Source organism: Lissotriton vulgaris, chromosome 5 (assembly GCF_964263255.1).
Source record: "Lissotriton vulgaris chromosome 5, aLisVul1.2, whole genome shotgun sequence".
NCBI classification, from domain to species: Eukaryota; Metazoa; Chordata; class Amphibia; order Caudata; family Salamandridae; genus Lissotriton; species Lissotriton vulgaris.
The window spans coordinates 1,768,034,525-1,768,051,226 of NC_141693.1; the positions used below are offsets into that span (position 1 = coordinate 1,768,034,525).

Consider the following 16,702-nt stretch of genomic DNA (forward strand, 5'->3'; position numbering starts at 1 on the left):
AACTTGGAAATGCCCACAAATGTACATGTTTGAGGTTGTTCCCAGAATTCCAAAGGATACCACTCACTGGAATGGCTACTTCCTCACCTCTGGAGGGTGATTCAGGACTCTGCACTTGTAGCGCAGATTAAAGCACCCATAAATGGGTTTCCGCCTGCCAAGAATCCCTTTATAAATTTGCGGCATGCGTAGAAAGGTACATTCAGTTGTAAACGTACCTTTATACAGGAAAACGTCAGTCCACCTCCAGCCAGCTCCTAGTAAGCTGCTCCCTTTCTTTGGACAAAGACTGGAATTCTGCCATCTTCCTTTTTATGGCTACAAAGAATAACCTTCCCTTTAGAAGTCCCCTTTCTAAGAGGGCAGCAGGTAGCAGAAGATGCAGAGGGATGAATGCCACCGTGCATCAATGGCTCTCATCCTGCTCCGCTGGAGCAATTAGCTAGCCCTGAACCTGCAGTCCTACCTCCCATCAGGACAGGATAAAAAGAGGGTCCTTTTGAGTCGGCATCAAGAACAAAATCCAAGTGCCACTTGAAATGCATTCAGAAGAATGGATTTTTTTTTATAACAGAAAAATGGAAAAAAGAATATGCACAAAAATATAAACACCCCATGGTGTCAAGTCTGAGATCTGACCTCAGTAAAGAGGGGCCGTTGGGAGGCATATTTTAAAGGTTTGATTTCTTACTTTAATATTGCTTTTTTGAAAGCTCGGTGAACACATAAAAAACAGAATGCATCCCCAAACGCCTGGAGCTTAAAGCAATGCCTTGCACAGCAGTATTTCACAGAGAAGGCACAGTGCAGCAGAAGGAGGTTTTTGAAGCTTACTGGTGACCTCTACGTGTACAACAAAAAACAGAACGAGGAAATGTGTTTTTTTGTGACAGAGAGCTGGAGCTGAAGAGAATGAACGGAAAGCCAAATGTATGGATCTGGCAGGCAAAACAGAGGCAGACTTCAATGTGCATTTTCTCCCCAGAGGCAGGAGGCATGTGATAAAACAGGCCCTTGTTCTTGAATATGCTAAAGCACTGACTTCTGGGAATTCCTTGCATCTGTTGCCACTGTTTTAACATTCATTAGAGCAAAAAAAGCTTCCACCTTCTGCACCAGTACAATTCAGATAATGCATGTTTACTCGCAATCACCCAGCACGCGTTCATGGATGACACATCTTTGCAACCTCATTTCTTTCAGGGTTCAGGGTTATTGACGATCTATCTTAGAAACCTCATTTCTTTCAGGGTACACTTTCATTGAAGACATATCTTTGCAACCTTGTTTCTTTCAGGGTACACTTTCATTGAAGACATATCTTTGCAACCTTGTTTCTTTAAGGGTACAGGTTCATTGACGACACATCTTTGCAACCTCATTTCGTTCAGGGTACACTGAAGACATATCTTTGCAACCTCATTTCGTTCAGGGTACACTGAAGACATATCTTTGCAACCTCATTTCTTTCAGGGTACACTTTCATTGAAGACATAGCTTAGAAACCTAATTTCTTTCAGGGTGCAATTTCATTCACAACATATCTTTGCAACCTCGTTTCTCTCAGGGTGCACGTTTATTGACGACCTATCTTGGCAACCAAAGTTCTTTCAAGGTACACTTTCAGTGACGACATATCTTTGCAACCTCATTTCTTTCAGGGTGCACGTTCATTGACGATCTATCTTGGCAACCTTGTTTCCTTCAGGTACACGTTCACTAACAACATATCTGTGCAACCTACTTTCTTTCAGAGTACACAGTCATTGTAGACACATCTAGCACCCTTTCGTTTATGAATGAATCCACCAAAACACATGCAATGTGACTCATCTTCTTGCATCAGGATGAAAATCATTCTAACAAGATATGCATTAGTCTGCAATTCTTCTCTGAGCGTCATCTATCAACATTTGGTTAAAAATGCACATTAATTGACACCATCTCTTACTACTTTATGTTTGCAGAGACATTTATCATGGCAAGCTTGCATGAACGATATGACAGCCAAAGGATGAACTCGCAATGCCACAGAGAGAAAGCAGATAAGGGAAAGAAATGTCTTTCAAAAACAAGGGCTCCTAGCCCTGGGACCACTTAATAGTAATCCCCAAAGCAAGTGGGAGGTAGCTAATTTGGATAACAAACCTGAAAATGCAAATTTACCCAGCTAATTAGAGAGTTCCAATCTTTGAGGATGACAGGCGCCAAAGGGACCTAGCAGTTTGGGGGGAGGGAAGGGGGAGCGGGGGTCTGTTGGAGGCCTTGTAGAATCATTTACATAATTTTACAAAGTCTTTAGACAGCCCTTTGACCCCTAAACCTCCAGCATCCAACGGTTACAGTTTGCAGTCTGGCTGCACCAGATTCTTTTGTTTTTGCTTGTTACACACTACAAGCTGAACTCTCTTCAAAATAAAATACAGGGCTGGATCTGTTAATGGGAATTTGAGGTGCTCACGCATACTGTGGGTTTATCAGACCACCAGCGACTTGTGTGTTCTTGTCCCGCCCCATCAACCATGAACAACTCATGGGTGGCCACACACAAAACTGGTACATGGGTTGGAAAAGCATCGATTGGAACAGTCACCCGCCTACCTGACCTCACCCACAACCACCTAGCTGAGGACAATAGATCCAACTGGTTGCTAAGAAAGCTTAGGGTCACCAAATCCTGCTACTTGATTAGATCTTGGCCATAATATTTTGTTGTAAGCGTTCTTATCCAAGTGGCAGTGGAAGGATTTTGTATTTGTTAGCAATGTTACTTAAACAGTCTTCATTATGTCTTAAAGACATAGTCTGTCCCATTTCTGCAGTGAATTTTCAAGACAGCTGACTTACGGTCCTTATAATTATCAACGTCCAAAGGGGTAGCAGTAGTGTTCTTTGGGCGGCACTGGTCAGAAATCCCGATCAATTAGTCCTCATGCGCCCACTCCTAGAGTTCTGACTGCTCACAAAACTCAATTTATGGCAAATTATTTTCATTAGTAGGAGAGCAACAATGTATCCTTGTTCCCATTGATCATTTCAGATTCAAGTTTTGCTTGAACTGTAATCACTCTTTTGGTTCTAATTTATATAGTTCAAAATCCTTTCATTTCTTATTCTCAATCAATCACCTAATGTTGATATTTTTCATATAAAGTTCTTTTTATTAAACATCCAATTTTACAACATCACTGTAACAGGCCCAGCCAACGCGTTTCATCCCTTATAGGGACTTCATCAGGACAATTTCATCTATTTTACTTCACAAAATTTCAATTTCTTTATCTATTATTCTTGTTTAACTGTTCTCACTTTAAAAAAAAAGCCATTCAGTAGTTCCTCGATTCGATTGGAATCTAAAGAGTGATTACAACTACAAGCAAAATTTGAATCTGAAATGTTCAATGGGAACAAGGATACATTGTTGCCCTCCTGCTAATGAATGAAAATAATTTCCTTATAATTTTCCATTGATGAACACATGGGATTACGTCTAATAAATAAATAAAAACATTAATGCATAAATGCACGAACTCGCTGAACACTAAGTAATCCCAGGGTGAGAAGCTTCAAATGGTATCACTAGTGCACACTGATGCAATCGCCGTTTCCAGCAGCAATTTCCCTCTGCATTGTCAACTAAAATCTGCTAACATTAAGGCGCGTTCACGGCCACAACAAATTCCAATGCCTCAAAAAGGTGGCAAAGAATCTCAGTGGGTCAAATAACTGCTGGTGATATCCCTCTGTATTCAGCAGATTCCAGGCTTAAACCAAGGCAGAAAGCACTATAAACTAATCTAGACTGCTAAAGAAAGTACAAACAAGACCTTGATGAGCCCCAAGGGCAACCAAGGGCAAAGTGTGCAGTCTGGCTTCTAGTGAATAGGATCACCCATCGGCTGCAGCAAATGTATTCACAATAGCGAGTTCAAATGAGCACTGTCCAGAAATACAGGAGTTCCTGCACACGTGACCCCTCCAGACTCACTCTATTAAACAAGGGGGTTCACACCACCAACACGTGTTTCTACTGACAAAGTTTCCACTGTCGCTAACAGCACGTGAGGTGGTGGGAACTAGGGCGCCATGCCTATGCTAGCAAATTCGAAACTACAAGTCACAGAATTCAAAGCGCTAGGCCTAAAAGCTGGGACTGGCTAAAGGTGACACATGCGAGGCTGCGGCCGTTTGCGTGTATAGTTTAGGAAGAACATGACGAACAGGACTGTCACTTGACAACTGATCGCGGCCAGCCACTGCATACACCAGAATGCAAAGTGAAACCCAGGGCTGGGTGAGGGGATGCTCGAGACCCCTGCTTCCCAACACTCTTTCGCGCAGGGGTTTCACACACCTTCCTGCTCCTGGTAGGACTGGCTGGGTGGAAACTCACATGATACAATATTGAAGAGTGTTGCTTTGAATAGACACTCGATAGGCCTGACACCAGATCCCTGGCAGCCAGGGAGGGGGCCTGCCTCGTGGCATCAGCTTCGGCACAGGAATGCAGTCAAGCATTTGCTACACTGCTCTATAAGGAAGCGAGATGGATGGCAGAGAGGCCGGCAGGGCTGGGCCAGAGGGTCCAGCCAAGGTGCCGCTGAGAGCGGTTAGGGATGTCAGGGCAGTGGATGGGCGTCGAGTCACCAAAATGCCAGCAGGGACCACTTCCCACATGACACCATAGAATTAACCCCTTGCCCCACCCGTAGCCCATCAAACACTTCAACGACAGTAAGCAGATGGGGAAGACAGGCACACGTCAGAGAACTACATCTGAACAGTGGTGTAGCTTTGGCCCCCACAGCACAGAGGGGCCCGACCCTGGGTGGGGGAGGGCTTTTCAGCCAAAGGCTAAGGAAAACAGGGGGCTCAGGGGGCCCTGTATCCAAGATACAGGGCACTCAGGGATCAGATCCTGAGCGCGGGGGGGGGGGGGGGGGGAAGGGGGGGGGGGTATCATGTGGTGCTGGGCCACTGCATCTGGAAGACTGGTAGGGCTGGGGCGGATAAATGCAAGCAGCCTGTTCAGGGTGCCAACCGTCTGTCACGTATCTCTGAAAGACTCTGGGATTGTGGTGGTGGTGGGAAAGGGGAGGGAGAAGAGAGGGGGAGATTGGGGCATATTCAATCTCATCACAGGCTCTGTCTGGCCATTTCCCACGCTGGGTGTGATTTAGAGTTGCATGGCGATGGCAGAGGAAGCACCGCTTGTGACGTCAACTTCATAATTAATATTTCTTCAGAAAATAGAGGGTTTTTCATTACCACCCATGCCTAAATCAGGCCCCTGATCTGGAATGTCCCCGTGCCCCTCTAGCCCTCCTCTGTCGCACCGTGTGCCCCTCGGCAGCGGGCGGCCTGATGCCTCCGCCGCCAGCTCTCCCGCCACAATCCGGGCCCAGAGCTACACAGGAAGCTGCGGCGGCACCGACTGCTCTGTTAAAATATCCGCTTGCCCGGTTCGAGGATTATAATTAAAAATAACCACTGCCTGCGCGCGCAGGGCGGCCTTTGTTCTGAGCCGTCGCTTTGTGTGGCACATTCCTCTGAGAGGAGAGGTCCCACCCCGGGCTCAGGCAGGAATGACAGAAAACAAGTTTGCTCATCCTCTCAGAGAACATGTCTGAGGCGCTGCTCGTGTGAACCAGGAACGGATTACCAGGGGACTGCGTCACCGCCTGCGCAGCCAGCCCAGATTTGCATTTCTAGCACCCCACACTTGCAATGCAGAACGTTCATTTTCAAAGCACTAACTACAACTCCCAGAAAGCAATATATGTTTCCATATGCGTTCAGGAGTCAGAACAACGTATCCTCAGCTGAATCAGTCGTTCAGACCCAGCGTTAGAGAAGGTGCTGTACTGGCCTTTCACACGACACACAACAGTAAAGTGAACGGCCTCTAGGCGCTCTGAATAACAAGTGTTCTAACTTCACAGCGATAGACCTAGATAGAATGAACGCCTCAGCCAGGCCTGCTGGGATACGAGCTACAGTGTGACCAGTGTGTTAGAAACACGGGTTACTGCAGCATGTGCGCAGCCCACTGAGCTAACGTAATTGCGTGTGCTCCCAGGGAACCCCTGTTTCAACCAAATCCCATAAGCGCCCTTTATTTCTGTTGCAACAGCACAGAGCATGCACCTATCTTTCTTTCTTCCCTATTTTCCCTCTGTCTCTCTCCCCATCACAACATCTCACTCGCGGAGAAGCATCATTGCTGTGTGAGGTCGGAATTCTTGCACAGTCCCTGCCTATGCTGCATCCGTCGGCCAATCCCCAGGACACGGAGTATTCATGTATGTAGTGTGTGCAGGTTTCTTCCAGAGCCGGCAGCCTAGGCAGCGTCTGTGCTCTCAACGCCAGAGCTGCGTTCAGAGTCAGGCACAACTCGCAGCCCTCGATACATAATGCATAAGCCTGTAAGCGCCCGGCACGTTTGCAGCACTGAAAATGCAGCAATAAATATCCCTTCGGTTTGTGGAATAAACGGCGTCGAAACCTCCCTCGCCCTGTGCCGGTCCCGGTTTTAAGCACGCGCCTCTTTGCTAGGGGTGTAAACATTATTGTACATAATGCGGGTTTTGATATTGCGTCATTATATCTTACAGCGACAATATCAGGTGGCACGGTAACCTGGCACACGGTCCTACCTATTAACGACCCTGGAAGTTTAAACGGCAGAGGACCTCGTCTCTCTTCCTCGCCTGCGCTGTTTGTAGATCACACCCAGCAGGTGCAAAACCCACTCAGCTATTATAGCAAACGGCGCTGCGCCGCGTCTCCTTCTGGCAGGCCTGCTGAGAAGCGCCAGTGCTGTTCGACTGAGTATGCCTGAACCCTCCTGAGACGCAAGAGTGCGGTTAGACTGAGTATGCGTGAACCCTGCTGAGAAAAGCTAGGTAATGAGACACTTTCCTATGCATATGTCCTGATGAGAAGTGCAGTTACTACCCTTGTAAAGGCGCAGCAGCCCTGCTGAGAAGTATCAGTACCAGAGAATAAAATGAACCAGCCCTGAGAAGAGCCATTACTTTCTGGTTTAATGCACAGCAGCCATGCAGTGACAGTGGTATTGCCAATTTAAAGGCACAGAAGCCCCGCCGAGAAGTGCCAGTACCATAACATTAGATGAACCGTCATGCAAAGTGCCATCATTTTCAGGTAAAACGTATATGAGCGTTGCTACGGACTGCCAGTACAGACCCAAAGCCTCAGTATGAAAGCCCCAAGAAGTGCATGTAATGCCTCACTTAAATTATAGCATCCAAGAAGAGTAGTAGTGATACTGTGCCTTTATAAGTACAAGCCTTTCAGAGCAGTTCCGGTACTCCCCCGTCAGAAATAGAGCAGCCTTGGTGAAGTGCTTGTATTATATCGAGAAATGGCAAACTCTCCCATTAAAAGCAAGCAGCCACGCTGAGAAAAGCTAGCACCTGTCCCACTGATGAGTGTGATATCCCGGGTGAGAAATGCCAGAACTGTCCAATTTAAAATACTTCCTCGTCGCAGAGAAGCGCCTCCTCTGCCAACAACACAACTAAGAAGTGCCGACACTCGTCCCTGAAACCGAAGTGCAGTGTCATCTTCAAGGGATCACAACTGAAGAATCTACTTCCTTTTTTTAATTTTTTTTAACAGAAAAACCAAAGTACAAAGTTAACATCACTTTTGACCAGAAGCCGCCCGTGTCCTTCATTTACGGGCTAACGTCTTCCTTGTTTTAACTCCAAACTTCACTCACGGTGCAAGCATGAGTGGGGGAAGGGGGAAGCAGGCTGCCTTGCACATTCAATAGCAGATGTTATTATGCCTGCTGGTCCACAGACAGGCACCATCCAGAACACAGCTTGCAGATACAGGCACCGGTCCAGCGCCCAGGTAACCGGAGCAGCAGTGCCCGCTTCTCAGGCCTCCATCTGCAGGCCTCCTCCACTTTAGTATTTTTGACCCTTGTCCGTCATTGCCGTCCTCATTGGAACCCATCAGTGCTGTGCCTGTGCCGGGAGAGCCAGGCCCTGCTCAAGTGTCCAAGGTCAAACCATGACTGCTATGACTACAAGTCCCACAATGCAAAGCGAAGACAGTCCAGGAGGAGGTACTCAACAAGTATTTAGGTAACCAGACAGCTTTCTTAGACGACACTCCTGCTGCTGACTCATGACAATAAATCCATGTCCCCGACCCCTCACACACGTCATCAGACACGCCCCGGCCCCAATAACACAAGAACCCTGTAATTCAGCAGTTAAAGTTCGACCAGAAACATCTTCAACACACAGGTAGCATTGCCCCCTTCCCTGGGGCAGCCAGGTACTGGAGGGGGTCCGGCCGGGGGGGGGGGGGGGGGGGCGACTTCGCACGCTATAACGTGATTGGTTAGCCTAACATGACTGACGTAACGCACACGTCCCTGCACGCATGGCGCTGCTGTGTGGAAACCAGGACAGGCTGAAAGTCAGTGACACGCTGACATCTGAGCATCTGGGAGAGCAGCCCCGGGGAGGAGGTGGGTCAGAGGGTACGACCTCTGCCCCCCAGAGCACACAGTGGGTGCCGATGCAAACATGCGTCAGTGGAGATGCTGTAAAGCGTGACACAGGCCGACAGGTTGGGCTTTCAGGCTGAGTGCAGACATAAGGTCCCAACACCCATAGTGATGATGGCGAAAAGCAATGTCTGGCTGGAGGAGTCACTTGTAATGGGGCCACTTTATAGCTACCAGGAGCATAACTTTCCAAGGTCCCTACAGGGGACAAGGGGGTGGACACAACAACCATGGGACCATGGATCACGCTCTAACGACATGTCCTGTTAATAATGCATGTAACTGAAGAGTGGAGTGGAGAGAAAGTTGGGCCTGGGCAGAGACCAAATGCCCTTTCCGCTAAAAAAAAAAAAATATATATATATATATATCTCCACATACACACGAGGGATAAGTGCCCTCACTCCCTCCCGGCATTGTGTTAAACACCCAGGCCACCACCTGCATGTGACCTCTTGGGGTGAAATGTTCCCCATTCGACACTTCTGTGTGTACAACTCCCTGAGCTTAGCGTTCACGTGTACACACGTCTTCTGCATTCCATTGTTTGTGGGTACAACTCCCAGGGCCACCGATGAACCCGTGCACACAAGGGCCTACAGCAGCTGCCTTTCTACATTCCAGTGTCTGTGTTTATCCTCCGGGGTCCCACGTCACTTCATGCATGTGCACACAGGCGGGCAGAACGCTTCTCTCTAGTCTGTGTCAAACCGGGAGCCTCGGATCGGTTTAACCCCCTTCTATCCGAGTGATGTACTTTGGAGAGGTATAGAAGGGAACAAAATAATAAAAAAAAGTGTCTCCCAGGCTGTCATGATACAATTATAAACGGAGTATTGGTTCGGGGAGTCATCCCTATTTCTGTCGGGGTTCGTTTGGGGTCACGCTGGGTACACGCACACACCGGAAGTTACTGGCGCCTTCGCCTGAGTCTAATGCTGCGCCATGGCCTGACGCTCTCTTACCTGACGTGTCCCACATGTTCAGCTCTATCCGCTGCTTCTCAATCTCGAAGCTCGCTGTGTAGTTCTCAAAGACCGTGGGCACGTAGTTCTGAAAGACAGATGTGACAGCAGCTGCGAGTTAGCACCACCAAGCAGAGAGGGCCGACACTTATTAGCTACAGTTTTGTTAAACACTGAGCAGGTTGAAGTAGAGACGCCTTTAATAGATTTCAATAGTAGCGCTTACTGTGGAAGGGTCAGATTGAAGCGCTGAAAACGATACATGCCAATGTGATTCCACTTTAGTGACACTCCGTTTATCCAAGTGCCATTATAATCCCATTGATCATCCATCTGATTATGAAAGTGCCAATATAACCCCACTTTAGCTGCACTCAGTTTATCGACGTCGGAAGGATGAAGCGCAATAGGGGCCCAAGGTGGATTGGAGACTTTGAGAACTGCAAGTTGCACACGGTCTCCACAGCAGGTTAATTTACCCTCTAACTTATCGCGCCAGACCAATGTTTGAGCGATGCTTTGAAGCGCTGCCCGTATTGTTATGCAATATACGGATATAACTCTCAGCGTCACAGACCAGACAAAGACAGAGGGCCGCCTGAAAGGGAAGTTACGGCGCTGCACCATCTGTGTGGGCCCAATAAACCCTTTCTCCCTTGTAAGGTGGCCCACACCCTCTCATTACACAGAAAACCCAACTCTCACTCTCCCCCAGCTTCTGAACGTGCTCGGTGCCTAAAGGCGATTCAGTTCGCACAGTGTGCGCTATAGTATGCACAATAAACGCCCCTGTACTCGAGTGGCGGAAGACCACCAAACGTCACTCCCCTATGCATCTGTGGGTGACAAGGAGAGGGCTGTTTGACTTGTCCGCTGGTGTTCACGCATGCAGAAAAAAGTCGTTTAACTTTTTACGGTAGCAAGTCACTAATGTAAGCATGTATATTTGAGTGAATCCAGACATTCAGTGTAGACCATACATTATCCATGCACGTACTGCTTCGCCCACAAAGGGCTCCGAAACAGCTGCTAGCTGCATGTATCAATATGTCAAAGAAAGACATCTGGAAGCCACGCAAAGCCCCCTTGTTTATAACACTCAGCTCCAGGACAGTCCGTTTCTAGCGGCCGCATTTACTGCCTTGTACTAAAAACGAACTGCCCAGGAACATACACTTTTAAATAAATAGGTGAGCCGGGAGTGTGAGGAACGCCTCGTGATTCCACGGTGGGGCAGTTAGGCGCTACATCATATCGAGTGACACCTGTGCGCGTGTTCGGACGAGAGGGGGCGGTCACTGCGCTCCCACATTTTGCAGCCCGGCGAGTTTCAACACTCTAGTGCCCCGATAGCAGGCAGAGCCTAGAAGTGACTCCGTTCGCATTGTGCGCTGTATAAACTCCCACAACAAGACCTAGGCTGGCCACCACCACCCTGGTACTGACCTCGGGGTAGCAGTCCTTGGCGAAGACGTGCAGCAGGGCTGTTTTCCCGCACTGGGTGTCTCCCACCACCACGATCTTGCAGCGGGCTATCTGGCTCTCCATGGTCTTCCCGGGCGGCTGCTTGCGGTGCCCTGCCTTCATTGGCAGCCCCTGGGTTCGCTGAAGATGGTGCCCCGTGAGTCCGCTGCTGCAGCACCCCCCCAGTCCACACGCCGCCCTGCCTGCCTGCCTGCCCACACACTGGTGCTGCCCGCCGGCCTCAGATCTCCAGCATTGTGCGGCTCCCAGTGCCAGGCACTTTTCATCAAACCAGACAATCAGGTAGCCCCGCCCACACGTCCCCCACGCCAACGGGTAACAAGGCTGGGAGGTGTATTTGCATAGAGGGCGGGGCGAGGGTTAGGAGCCGGATTCTCGCCGGGCAAGCTTAGAGAGCCGAGTGCCTGTGTGGGAAGCAGTTGCTCCTGGCAGTGTGTCCTGCTGGTGGTGGCGTGGCATTGCTGCTTAGGTTATTGGTTTGGGGCAGTTTGCTTGTGCTCTTGGCTTTCTTGCGTGCTGCTGGTATACTTCTGCTGCTAGTGTTGCTGCAGTCGCTCCTATTGACACTGTAAACACGTTTTTGCTGCTAGCCTGCTAGTGCTAGTTTTGGTGCTGCTGCTGCGGAGGGTTAGGATGAGCTTCTCTTGCACCTGGCAATTCTGCTGCTGGCTCTGCTGCCGTTGATGTTGCTGCAGGTAGTGCTGCTGGGTGGGTTGTCTCTGGTGGCTACCGTGGCTGGGTGCTGCTGCTTCTGCTTGGGTGGCTGGAGCTTGTGATGATGGCTTTGCTGCTCCCAGCAGTAGCGCTGCTGCTAGCACTACGCTGTGCTGCTGTTTGTAATGCTGCTGCCAGTGCAAGATCCAGTGCTGTCTTTGGCAATGAGGTGCTGCTGCTTCTGGTGATGACATACACTTGCTTCTGCCAGTCGAGCTGCTGCTGGTAGGGATGCTGCTGATAGTGATGCTGCTGTTTTTGAGCTTGGTTTGTAGGAGATGCTCCGAAAGTGGTCGTGCATCTTATGGTGGGGTGTTCTAAAGGTGTTGGGGACCTTGCTCCTTTTGTGGTGGTGGTACTGCTGATTGTATTGTTTGTTGTACTCACATTACTGCTGTTGCTGGTAGATGCAGCGCTGCTGATGTGGGTGGTGCAGAGATGATGCTGGTAATGCTAGAGAAGGTGCTGCAACAAAGAAAAACCAAAGAGCGCTACCTGACAGTGATGCCAAATTACTCCATACCCCTCCCCCCCCCAAATTGCCTGTTTTCAGTGCATGGCGAGTGACCCTGCTGGCAAAATGCTGTTTTCACTGAAGTTTTGAAAGTGCATGCACCGATCCGAGGTACTGCTTGGGCTGTTGTTGCTGTGTTAGGTTATGTAGTAATCCCAGGAGACGGTTGTGGTTGAAGAGAGAAAGTTTAATACAGAGAAACAGCTTGTACAGCCACAATCTGCAGGAGACAGGCTAAAACTGCCCAACTCCCACATATAGAATACAGAACCAAGATAGAACCAAAACAATTCTTAAAGGGGCAACACTACACGAGGCAATGCGCCTAATTGGAGGCTTTGTTCCTTGTTCTTTTTCTTACAACAGTGCTGCTTCGAATACTGCTGGTGGTGCTGTGAGTTCTGGTGTGGGTGGTTTTGTTGTTAGTGACGCTACGCCTTGTTCTGCTTGTGGTGGCAGATCTGCTGTTGCTGTTCTTGGCAGCAGACTGCTGCTGCTGGTAGTGCTATCACAGGTGCTGCAAATGGTGTGCTTTTTTTGAAAGTCCTTGTTAGCGAGGCTTTGCGTCGTCTGACACCAGTTCCGAGACGCTGTGCTGAGAGGCTTCGCCTCGTCTGGTGTCTGTTCCTGAAGCTGTCAGCTGTGCGGCGATCCCTTGTGGGGTTTCGCGCTGCTTCACATCTGATTTGGCAGAAACGCAGCTGCAGAATCCACCTCTGAGGTCCAGAACGTGGAGTAGGCACCTCAGGCAAGGGTAGACTCACAGGAGGCAGAGTCTGGTAGCACCAGCGTAGCAGAACATTTTTGTGTCACTGGGACTTCAAAAACAGGAGGCAAGCTAACAACCCTTGGAGATCACTTGAAGGGAAGGCAGAGTCCAGCTCACCTTCCAGCAGAGTCCGAGAGCAGCAGGCCACAGGGCAACAAGCAGAAACGCAGTCCATCTAGAAAAACAGTCCAGTTGAGTCCTTTGCTCAGCACAGCAGTTCTTCTGACAGAGATTCAGTGTAAGTCTAGAAATGTCTGATTTGATGGGGCCAGAAACCCGACACTTATACCTAAAGGGGCCTTTGATGTGAAGGAAACTTCAAAAAGTGGTTTTGAAGTGCCACAAATATCCCTTTCAATCCCAGGCCTCACTCCAGACTGCCAGTGGGGGGTTATCAGTCCTTTGTATGAGGTCAGGTCACTACCCTTTGAGGGGTAAGGATGAGCCCCTTCCTCCCATGTGCCAGGCAGCCCCATCAGAATGCAGATGGGTGCTAAATCCCACCCAGTCCTTTCCTCTGTCTGTGGCTGTCTAGAATGAATGCCCTAAGTCATCTGTCACCTAGCCCAGATCTGTATTAGAGACAGGCTGTAAAGCACACAGAGCAGTTGAAGCAGACAAATGTCCAGTTTCTAAAAGTGGCATTTCTAAAATAGTAAGGTCAAATCCAACCTTACCAGTAAAGAGGATTTATCCTTACCATTCCAAAGAAAGGAAACATGAAAAAGCTACTCCCTTCTTAGGAATTACAGCTTAAAGGTATTTGAAGGAAATCTCAATTCTAGATTATGAGAGGAGTAGGCCTCACAGCAGAGAAAAACAAATGTAGTTTTTGTCGCTACCAGGATATGTAAAACACCCAAGTAAAAATGTCCTGCCTTTTACTTACATAACACCCTGCTCTTTGGATTACCAAGGGCATACCCTAGGGGGGATTTATTTGTAATAAAATGGGAGTTTAAGGCTTGGCAAATAGTTGTAAATGCCAAGTCGAAGTGACAGTAACCTGCACACACACACACTGCAGTGGCAGGGCTGAGACATATGTGTGTGGCACAATCCGTGCTGCAGGCCCACTAGTACCATTTAATTTACAGGCCCTGAGCGCATGGAGTGCACTTTACTAGGGCATTATAAGCAAATTAAATATGCCAATTGGGTATGAGCCAACGTTACAATGTTCAGAGGAGAGAGCACAAGCATTTTACTACTGCTTAGCAGTTGTAAAGTGCACAGAGTTTCAAAGCCAGCAAATACAAGTACAGGAAAATAAAGGGAGGCAGGAAAAAATTTGGGTGAAGACCACCCTGAGGCTGTCAGGTCTAATAGTCATAATGCTGGTGCCGCTGCAGGCTCTCATAGTGTTGTGCTGCGAGTGGTAGACTGGCACATTCTCTTGTCTATTTGTGCAGTGGTGTAGCTGCTTTTACTGGTGGTGGTGCTCCTTGTTCGCCTTCTTGCAGAGGTGCTACTGTTGCTGGTTGTGGTACTGGTGCTGTTACTAATGCTGATGGAAGCTGTGTGATGGTGCTGTGCATGGTGCTTCTGGCGCTACTTTTGATGGTAATACCCGTAATGTAACTTCTGGCTGTGGTGCTGGTGCTGCTGCTTGTCAATGATAGTGTCTCTTCTGGCGCTATAACTCATAATGTCTGTGTTTTTGGCACTGCTGGTGAAGCTAATACTGGTGAGACTGCCATTGGTGGTGCTGCTTGTGGCAGATGCTGTTGTGGATGCTAATGTTGCTACTGATGGTAGTGGTTCTGCTGAATTTGTGATGTTGGCGGTACTCGTGAGGTGGTGTTGCTACTGTGCTTCAGTTTCTGACGGTACTGTTGCTGTGGCTAGTGATGCAGCTTCGACTGGTGATGCTGGGGGTACTAATACTTGTTATCCTGCTGCGGCTGGCAGTGCTGCTGCTGTGAGTGGTTCTTTTGCTATTGGTACTACTTCTGCCTATCGCATTACCATTGTTGCCAGTGATGCTTCTGCTAAAGTTCTCTTACTGATAGCTGCACTGCTGCACTTGTGATGCTTTTGGTATTCATGCTGCTGCTGCTGCTAGTGTTGATGGCTGTTACTAATGATGCTGCTTCTACTGGCATTACTGCTCATGGCAGTGGTGCTGCTGGTGCTGCTATTACTTGTGATGTAGTGGCTGTTATATATTTATGTTGCTGATGACACTGCTGTTGTTGCTAGTGATGCTGCTTCTACTGGCATTGCTGCTGATGGCAGTGGTGTTTCTGGTGCTGGTAATTTTCATGATGCTTCTGCTGTTGCTAGTAGTACTGTTGCTGATGGCACTGCTGCTGCTACTAATGATGCTGCTTCTACAAGCATTGCCGCTGATGGCAGTGGCGCTGCTATTACTTGTGATGTTGCAGGGGTTGATACTGATGCTGTTGCTGATGACACTGCTGTTGTTGCTGGTGATGCTGTTTCTACTGGCATTGTTGCTGATGGTTGTGGCGTTGCTGGTGCTACTAATACTCTTGACGCTGATGTAGATGGTTTTGCCTCTGTTGCAGACAGTATTGCAGCTGCTATTAATGAAGCTGGTTCTATTGGTGTTGCTTATGATAGCAGTGTAGCTGCTGGTGCTACTAATACTCATGATGATGCAACTGCCGGTCTGGCTGATGTTGCTAGTAGTAATGTTGCTGCTGGTGGTATTACTGCTGTTGCTAGTAGTACTGTTGCTGACAGTGGCACAGCTGATGTTACTAATGATGCTACTTCTACTGGTGTTGCTGCTGATGGCAGTGGTGCTACTAATACTTGTGACGCTGATGCAATGGTTTCACTGCTGTTGCTAGTAGTAATGTTGCTGATGGCCCTGCTGCTGTTACTAATTATGCTACTTCTATTGGTGTTGCTGCTTTGAGAAAGTTCCCTCTTTCTGCATGGTATGCCCCCACTTTTTGCTGAATTGCTGATGTTCTTTGACTGAGTGTGCCCTGGTTTCCTGCAAATCAGGTACCCAGGGCCTATGTTCCTTCCCTAAAATTGCATTGAAGCCTAAACCCAATTGGCATTCCTGGCCACAGGTAGGCCCCTTGTAAATGGTACCACAGGTACCCAGGGCACTGTGACCAGGGAAGGCCCCTAAGGGCTGCAACACTTATTGTGCCACCCTTAGAGGCCCTGCACCTTTTCACCCACACACTGCCTGTGCAGGCTGCGTGTCTTGGTGCAGAACAAAAGTGAAGAGTCGATATGGCACACATCCCTGTGCTCCATGCCTACAACCCACTGCCCTGGCCTAGATCAGCCAACCCTCCAGCTGGGTGCACTATGCCAGTGGTGATGGTACAGGTGCATGAGCCCTGTACCCCTACAATGCCCAAGTCCATTCTTAGGCATTGTAAGTTCAGTGCTGTCATTAAGAGTATATGGGGCTGGGAGTTTGTCATTACAAACTCCACAACACCTTAATGGCTACACTGAAAACTGGGAAGTTTTGTATCAAACTTCTCAGCACATTGAACCCACACTGATGCCAATGTGGGATTTAATGTAAAATGCACGACAGAGGGCATCTTAGAGATACCCCCTGAAACTCGACCAACTTCTAGTGTCACGACTGAGTGACTGCTTAGGCTGCCATCAACAGACATGTTTCTGGACCCCTGGGTCGAGAGCCTGCTCCTCTCAGGGGCCTGAAACAATGCACATCCTGTGACGAGGTGCTAAGCCTTCTC

The 16,702-nt window shown here is 48.7% G+C and overlaps 1 protein-coding gene across 1 annotated transcript in view; it reads right to left on the minus strand.

The window, feature by feature from the left end:
* Positions 1 to 11,267, minus strand: part of RND2 (Rho family GTPase 2) — a 239,358-nt gene extending 228,091 nt beyond the window's left edge. Inside the window, exons 1-2 of the mRNA XM_086924049.1 lie at positions 10,963 to 11,267; positions 9,517 to 9,604 (exon numbers count right to left, since the gene is read on the minus strand). Of these exons, the coding sequence (XP_086780175.1) occupies positions 9,517 to 9,604; positions 10,963 to 11,103 (229 nt within the window). The 5' untranslated portion in view covers positions 11,104 to 11,267. The remainder of the gene's footprint in view (positions 1 to 9,516; positions 9,605 to 10,962) is intronic.
* Positions 11,268 to 16,702: the final 5,435 nt, after the last annotated feature.